The sequence below is a fragment of the Eimeria maxima genome, genomic scaffold, assembly GCF_000499605.1.
Source record: "Eimeria maxima Weybridge genomic scaffold, Emw_scaff413, whole genome shotgun sequence".
NCBI classification, from domain to species: Eukaryota; Apicomplexa; class Conoidasida; order Eucoccidiorida; family Eimeriidae; genus Eimeria; species Eimeria maxima.
The window spans coordinates 17,501-25,000 of record NW_013566489.1 but is presented as its reverse complement, the minus strand read 5'-3'; the positions used below and the strand labels follow the sequence as shown (position 1 = coordinate 25,000).

The following is a 7,500-nucleotide window of genomic DNA, read 5'->3' as shown; positions in this document are numbered from 1 at the left end:
AAACCCTAAACCCTAGAAAGAATGGATTTAGAGAGAAGAGGCTATTTGTTAAACCATAAGACGTGAGTGTATTCATTAAACCCTCAAACCCTAAACCCTAATCGTAAACCCTAAACCCTAAACCCTAAACCCTCGTTATCATTTATATTACACTAACGAACCCCACGGGCAACCAATTGTCTCCTTTTGTCTCCTTTTCTCTCTTTTTGTCTCCTTTTGTCTCTTTTTGTCTCTTTTTGTCTCCTTTTGCCTCGCCATTTTTATTTATATCTCCTTTTTCTTCCTCTTTTTTTCTTACTCAGTTAGGCCTCCATGACTCCGTACGGACCCAAACACTAAACCCTAAACCCTAAACCCTAAACCCTAAACCCTAAACTCTAAACCCTAAACCCTAAACACTTAACCATAAACTCTAAACCCTACTGAGAGTCTATATCATAGACCTTTGCATCCACAGACCATTAAACCCTAAAATCTACTGTTAAACATCCCTAAACCCTAAACCCTAAACCCTAAACCCTACAACCCTAAACCCCAGATCTGGAGACCTAAATATCTAAGCTGCACTTGCAGGTTTCTAGCAACCACTAATCACTAAACCCTAAACCCTAAACCCTACAACCCTAAACCCCAAACGGAGACCGCTGGTACTGCGAGGACTAACAGTTGTGTATATTGTTACCTAAACCCTAAACCCTATATAAAAAAAAGAAAACGCAAAAAATAAATGACGTAATAAATTAGGGTTTAGGGTTTAGGGTTTGTAGTTGAGGTTTAGGGTTTACGGCCAAGGGTTGGCGGCTGCAGCGGAGCCGACAAGGGGCCCCACGAGGCCCCCCTGTCGCAGCCGAACAGGACAAACCCTAAACCCTAAACCCTAAACCCTAAACACTAAGTCTTAGACACAACAATATATGATTTAAACCCTTAAATTCGTTATTAAAACCCTAAATTATAAACCCTAAACCCTCAATGGTGGTCTGCGTCTCTTTACGAGCCTCCTCTCCGCCTAGACTGTCACCGGCCCATCCATCAGCTACAAACCCTAAACCCTAAACCCTAAACCCTAAACCCTAAACCCTAAACCCTAAACCCTAGAACCGAAACTCTAAACCCTAAACCCTAAACCCTTGACCTTTTTAGATGTTCCTAGAGGAACATCTTATTTTACTCGCTAAATTCTTCTTCCCTCCGAGCAGCCCTAACCGCCTCAATAACCACAGCAGCAGCAGCAGCAGCAGCAACAGCAACAGCAGCAGCAACAGCAGCAGCAGCAGCTGAAATAGCAGCAGCAAGTTGCTGCTGTATGTAGGGGATGTTCCCCCGAGGGTTTGTGTGGAGTGTATAGTACGATATCCCATTTTCAACCCTAAACCCTAAACCCTAAACCCTAACCGGTCAAACCCTAAACCCTAAACCCTAAACCCTAGAAATGGAGAATTACGAGGGTTTCGGTGAGGATTTTGACGATGAGTACGAAGAAGAGCAGCAAAGATTATTAAGTTGTATACCTGTTGTATTACAATTAGGTAGCCGCTTTATTCGTTTGGGGCTGGCAGGTCTGCATGCACCCCATCAAGTATTAAACCCTCCTTTTATTAATACTAATAATCTTGAATCCGTGCCTCTCCTTCCTGCTGCAGCAGCAGCAGCAACAGCAGCAGCAGCAGCAAAAGGAGCAGGAGATGGAGGAGCAGCAGGTGCTGCAGCAACACCAGCTGCACCAGACTCCCCCACCCCCAGCAGCGACAGCAGCAGCGACAGCAGCAGCGATAGCAGCAGCAGCAGCAACAGCAGCAGCAGCAGCAGCAAGAGGAGAGTATTCCTATCTCCTCTCCCTAAGGGTGCAGAATTAAGTTATAGACTTGCTGCTTGGTTGCTGCCTATCTTGAGGGTTTGCTGCAGCCGCAGCAACAGCGATAGGCCCCTGCTGCTGCTAGAGGGGCCCCTTACCCCTCTCCCTATTAAGAAAGAACTTGTTAGGTTGCTACTTAATTATTTTCAGGTAAACCCTAAACCCTAAACCCTAAACCCTAAACCCTAAACCCTAGATATGCAGTGCAGAGAGGTAGGTAGTCTGCTCTATATAACAACCTAAGAAGCAGGTAAATATCCTTAATACCCATTTGCTACCTAAGGGTTTAGGGTTTATTAGGGTTTATTAGGGTTTATTAGGGTTTAGGGTTTATTAGGGTTTAGGGTTTAGGGTTTATGTTGCAGGTGCCATCAATTTCTTTTCTTTCTGATTTAGTTGCTCCTCTTTATACCTGTGGAGTAGACACGGGACTTGTTGTTGATGTTGGGTAATCTAAACCCTAAACCCTAAACCCTAAACCCTAATCATAAACCCTAAACCCTAAACCCTAATCTATAGTTGCAAGTTGTTGTGACCGAGCTGACTCCCTTAATGCGCTGATGTTTTAGCCTTCAGGGTTTGAGGGTTTAGGGTTTGTTACCCTTCAGGGTTTATTAGGGTTTAGGGTTTAGGGTTTAGGGTTTAGGGTTTAGGGTTTGTGGTGTATACAGGTTTAGCTGCTGCCGTGTACAGCCAACTTGTTTTGGTAGTCCTTTGCCTTGCGCTCTTCGTATATCTAGCGGTGGTGCTGCTGCTGTGCTGCTGCAGCTGCAGCAGGATCTAGCAGCAGCAGCAACAACAGAGAAACAAAAAAAAGCAGTAAGGAAACATTGCAGCAGCAGCAGCAGCAGAAGCAGCAACAGCAACATTTACATACACTCTATCTGCTGCAGCTGTTGCTAATGCTGCTGTTGCTACTGCTGCTGTTGCTGCTACTCCTGTTGTTGTTGCTGCTCTTGCTGCTCTTGCTGCTGCTGCTGCTGCTGCTGCTGCTGCAGTTGAAGAAGATGAGCCTTGAGGATTTGGAAGATTTGGTGATTAAGGTGGCATATGTCAGATATGAAATCAACAGCAGCAACCAGCAGCAGCAGCAGCAGCAGCAGCAGGAGAAGCAGCAGCAGCAGCAGCAGGAGCAGCAGAAGCAGCAGCAGCAGCAGCAGCAGGTGGTATTTGAGTCGTCGTTGTCTATGGATTACCAGACAAAGGACGGCACACTTATTAATGTCCCTCCTAACCTACGGTAAGCTGCTGCTGCTGCTGTTGCTGCTGCTGTTGCTGCTGCTGCTGTTGCTGCTGCTGCTGTTGCTGCTGCTGCTGCTGCAGCTGCTGCTGTTGCTGCTGCTGCTGTTGCTGATGCTGCTGCTGCAGCTGCTGCAGCTGCTGCAGCTGCTGCTTGCTGCTGCTGTTGCGGTTGCCGTTTCTTCCCCCACCTTACTGCATGTGCTGCCTCTGCTGCTCTCGTTGCCTCATTGCCTTCTGCTGCTGCTGCTGGTGCTGCTGCTGTTGTTGTTGCTGATGCTGCAGTTGGCGTTGTGCTGAGGTATTATTTGGTGGTCTTCCTCCTGAGTCATTAGCAGCAGATGTTGGAGAAAGTCTTCAAGAGCTCATCATTGGGTTCGTCTCCCTGCTGCTGCTGCTGTTGCTGTTGCTGCTGCTGCTGTTGCTGTTGCTGCTGTTGCTGTTGTTGTTGCTGCTGCTGGTATCGAGTTCTCTACTAGTGAGGCCTCTGGTCTGCTGTCCGTGCTGCAGTTGCTGTTGCTGCAGTAGCAATTACGTTGTTGCTGCAGCAACTATCATATTGCTGTTGCTGCTGCTGTACTAATATAATGCTGCTGCTGTTGCTGCTGCTGCTGCTGCTGCTGCTGTGGGGTGTATGTACAGCTCGTTGCTGCGTTGCCCATTAGAGGCTCGTCGCCTTGTTATACAAAATATTCTTCTTTGCGGAGGAATTTCTTCCTTAAGGGGATTCTCTACAAGGCTATCCAATGAGCTGCTGTTAGCTGCTGCTGCTGCTGCTGCTGCTAATGCTGTTGCTGTTGCTGGTGTTGCTGCTGTTGTTGTTGCTGCTGGTGTTGCTGCTGCTGGTGGGGGGTGGATGCTGTTCTTGGTGCTGCTGTCTTCTGAGGGTATCGTAGATTGTTCGTATTGCACGTTTGTTGTTGTTGTTGCTGCTGCTGTTGCTGCTGCTGCAGTGCTGCGCTGCAGCAGGAGAAGTCTTTATCTTCTATTGCTGCTGTTGCTGCCTTTGGCGTTCCTCCAATTCCTCCAAGCATTAGGCAGTGGTGTGGGGCCTCAATGCATGCAACACTGCATGGACTACAGGTGTGCTGCTGCTGCTGCTGCTGCTGCTGTAGCTGCTGCTGCTACTGCTGCTGCTACTGCTGCTGCTCGTACAGTGACTACTGCTCTTTTTAAGGAGATGAGCGGCAGTCTAAGAGTGGACCTAAGGGCTGCAGCAGCGTGATACAGTTGTTGCTGCTGCTGTTGTTGCTGCTGCTGCTGCTGCAGGTGTACACACAGTCGGATTGGTTGGCTGGCGTGCCGTTGCCTGATTGGGCCTCCATAGAGACAGCAGCAGCAGCAGCAAAAGAAGAAACTTCTGCTGCTGACGAGCAGCAAGCAGATGGTCTTGCTGCATCGGATATGAGAGCCACCCTGCAGCAGCAGCTGCAGCAGCAGCTGCAGCAGGAGCTGCAGCAAGAGGAAGAGCAGATAGAGAAGCAGCTAAGTAGGGAGTTGGCCGCCAGCAAAGACGTATCAACACTACTGCAGCAGGGAGAGGAGGAGTCGCCTGCTCCACTGCAGCAGCAGCAGCAGCAGGAAGAGCAGCAGCAGGAGAAGGAGGAGGAGCAACAGCAGAAGCAGCAGCAGCAGAAGCAGCAGCTGCAAACAGCCATCCCTAAGTTGAAGCTGCACAACCCCCATATGCCGAAGCCTCCCCCTCCCCCTCGCCCCGTGTCGAGCAGCAGCAGCAGCAGCAGCAGCAGCGGCAGCAGTTTGAACAGCAGCAGCCCTGGCAGCAGCAGCAGCGTGAGCCAAGGTAGCCCAGGAGCAGAAGCGGAAGCCTAAACAGCTGCTGCTACTGCTGCAGAAGCAGCAGCAGCAGCAGCAGCACCAATTGCTGCAGCAACTGTTAGACCTGTGCTGCTGCTGCTGCTGCTGCTGCTGCTGCTGCTAGGGGTCTCCTTTTTAGTTGTTGTCTGTCTCTTTTATTTAAATTGCTGCTCTTTGTTTATTTTGTGTCTCCTTTTCTTTCTTATTTAATTTATTTTCTTATAAATAAATAAATAAATAAATAAATAAATAAATAAATAAATAAATAAATAAATAAAATAAAATAAATAAATAGATAAATAAACAGGTAAATAAATAGATAAATAAATTAAATAAAATAAATAAAAAGGAGACAATAAAAGACAGATAAAAAGAGGAGACAACAAAATATAAATAAAATAATTAAATATAATATAAATAAAAAGGAGATAAAAAAAGAAAAAAGAAATTATTAATCTATTTGTCTTTTCTTTGCTATACACTGTACCAAACCCTAAACCCTAAACCCTAAACCCTTGGGCTTAGAGGAGTTATGTCTCTCCCTTATGCACAGACCGAAAAAAATGACGGGGAGAGCTGCTGCAACGAAGCCTCCCAAGAGAGTTTGCTGCTGTTGCTGTTACTGCTGCTGCTGCTGCTGTTACTGTTGCTGCTGCTGCTGCAGCCAGCTCAGCGGGATAGGAGTGTCTGCTGCACTGCAGCAGATACCTCTCCATAGCCCAAGGGTCTCAAGTGAAGGTTCGCCCGTCCTGCAGCAACAGCAGCAGCAGCAACACCAGCAGCCGCAGCAGCAGCAGCACAAGAACGATAAGCAGCAGCAGCTGTAGACAGTGCTGTTGCCAAAGCAAAAGGGTGACGAGCAGCAAGCACCACGTAACAGGAAGCACAGCAGCAGCAGCAGCAACAGCAGCAGCAGCAGCACTAAAAGCCTACCACGAGTAAGACTTAGGATAGAAGAAGCGCAGCCATCCGCACACCTCAGCGGCAGCTGCAGCAGCAAACACCCGCACAGCATTAGCACAGACACTGCAGCAGCAGCAACAGCAGCAGCAGTAGCGAGAACAGCTGCAGCATCAACGGCAGCAGAAACAAATGATGCAGCAGCCAGCGGCAGAAGCACACAAAGCAGCAGCAGCAACAAGCGTAGCAGCAGCAACAGCAGCAGCAGCAGAGGGCCCACCGCTGCATCGAGTTGCATAAGGCGCTCTTCGTCCTCAGAGACCCCACAACCGTCAGCAGCAGCAGCAACAGCACCATCAGCAGCAGCAGAAGCAGCAGCAGCAGCAGGGTGTGCTGCAGTAATAGAGATAACTTGCGCCTCTCTTTGCTGAGTTAGTTCTGTTGCTGCTGCACCGACGCATGCAGCAGGCAGCAGCAGCTCAAGGTGCATAATAGGCTCAGCTAATGTAACAAGCTGCCCTGCTGCTGCTGCTGCTGCTGCTGCTGTTGCTGCTGCTGCTTGGGCAGAGGCGTCCTCGTCTACTGCATCGCCGTCATCTGAGTAGCCCTCCCGCAGAAGCCTGCGCAGCAGATGAGCAGCAGCAGCAGCAGCAACAGCAGCAGCAGCAGCAGGATCTCCTTCAATCTCTACCGAGTTCAGGTGAACATACAGCCAATCAACAGGAGAAGCCCGTAGGGGACCTGCAGCAAGTGCTGCTGCTGCTGCTGTCTCTATCGCATGTAGCACAGCTCCCCCATTGCTTTTGCTGCTGCTAGTGCTGCTGCTGCTGCCATAGCTGCTGTCTGCTGCATCAAGCTGCAGCAGCTGCTGCTGCGCCTTAGACCCAATGACAAGAAAGGAAGAGGAGAATCCTTGCATGCGACCTAGGGGAGATTCTGCTGCTGCTCCTGCTGCTGCTGTTCGTGCTGATGGCGGGGTTAGGGTCCGCAGGGCTTCCATAGGAAAATTGTTATCAACAGCAGCAGCAGCAGCAGGCGCTGCTGCTGCTGCAACTGCTGCAGCAACAGCAGCAGGAGCGGGATCGGCCTCTCCCTTAAGTAAAGAAGAGAGACGCAGCTCAGGAGACACCAGAGGCAGCGGCACTAACTCCATATCTAAGCAAATGCTGCTGCTGTTGCTGCTGTTGCTGCCTCCTCGCCTCCTGCTCTGCATGCTCCCGCTGCTGCTGCTGCTGCTGCGGGCAGGCCACGTAATGCTGCCTCTTAGCGACTGCAGCAGCACTTCTTTGTATGCGACCTCCACGGGAGCCAAGTGCGTTGTCACACCTGCAGTAGCAGCAGCAGCAGCACCAGCAGCAAATCGAAGCAAACTTGATCAATCAACGGACACTCTAGCAGCAGCAGCAGGAACTGCTGCTGCTGTTGCACCGTAACGAGTGTTCTTTACAAACAGCTGCAGCATGACATACAGGAAGGGCCCAACCAACACCAACCCCTCCAGCAGCAGCAGCAGCAACAGCAGCAGCAGCAAGTTACCAAATTCCCTTCTTAGTCTATCTCTAACAAGCTCTAGCTGCAGCTGCCCTCTGCCCCATAAGACGAATGGCTCTCCTTCTGCTGCAGTAAATAATAAGGAAGGATCCTGCAGCTGCAGCAGCTGCAGCGCTTGCTGCAGCTGCTGCTCCTCGCTG

The 7,500-nt window shown here is 49.7% G+C and overlaps 2 protein-coding genes across 2 annotated transcripts in view; one reads left to right on the top strand and one right to left on the bottom strand.

Moving 5' to 3' along the window:
* Positions 1 to 1,432: 1,432 nt before the first annotated feature.
* EMWEY_00032160 (actin, putative) lies at positions 1,433 to 4,924 on the top strand (the record flags this gene model as incomplete). The annotated part of the gene is made up of 8 exons (XM_013481769.1): positions 1,433 to 1,978; positions 2,221 to 2,303; positions 2,527 to 2,674; positions 2,854 to 3,095; positions 3,380 to 3,469; positions 3,737 to 3,850; positions 4,064 to 4,139; positions 4,364 to 4,924. 8 exons carry the CDS (start codon positions 1,433 to 1,435, stop codon positions 4,922 to 4,924), a joined length of 1,860 nt encoding a protein of 619 aa, XP_013337223.1.
* Positions 4,925 to 5,360: 436 nt separating this feature from the next.
* EMWEY_00032150 (elongation factor Tu GTP-binding domain-containing protein, putative) overlaps positions 5,361 to 7,500 on the bottom strand; it is a gene marked incomplete at both ends in the record, with an annotated part of 5,034 nt that continues 2,894 nt past the window's right edge. Inside the window, 3 exons of the mRNA XM_013481768.1 lie at positions 5,361 to 5,390; positions 6,090 to 7,135; positions 7,346 to 7,500. The exon at positions 7,346 to 7,500 is cut by the window's right edge and continues 466 nt beyond it. Of these exons, the coding sequence (XP_013337222.1) occupies positions 5,361 to 5,390; positions 6,090 to 7,135; positions 7,346 to 7,500 (1,231 nt within the window). The remainder of the gene's footprint in view (positions 5,391 to 6,089; positions 7,136 to 7,345) is intronic.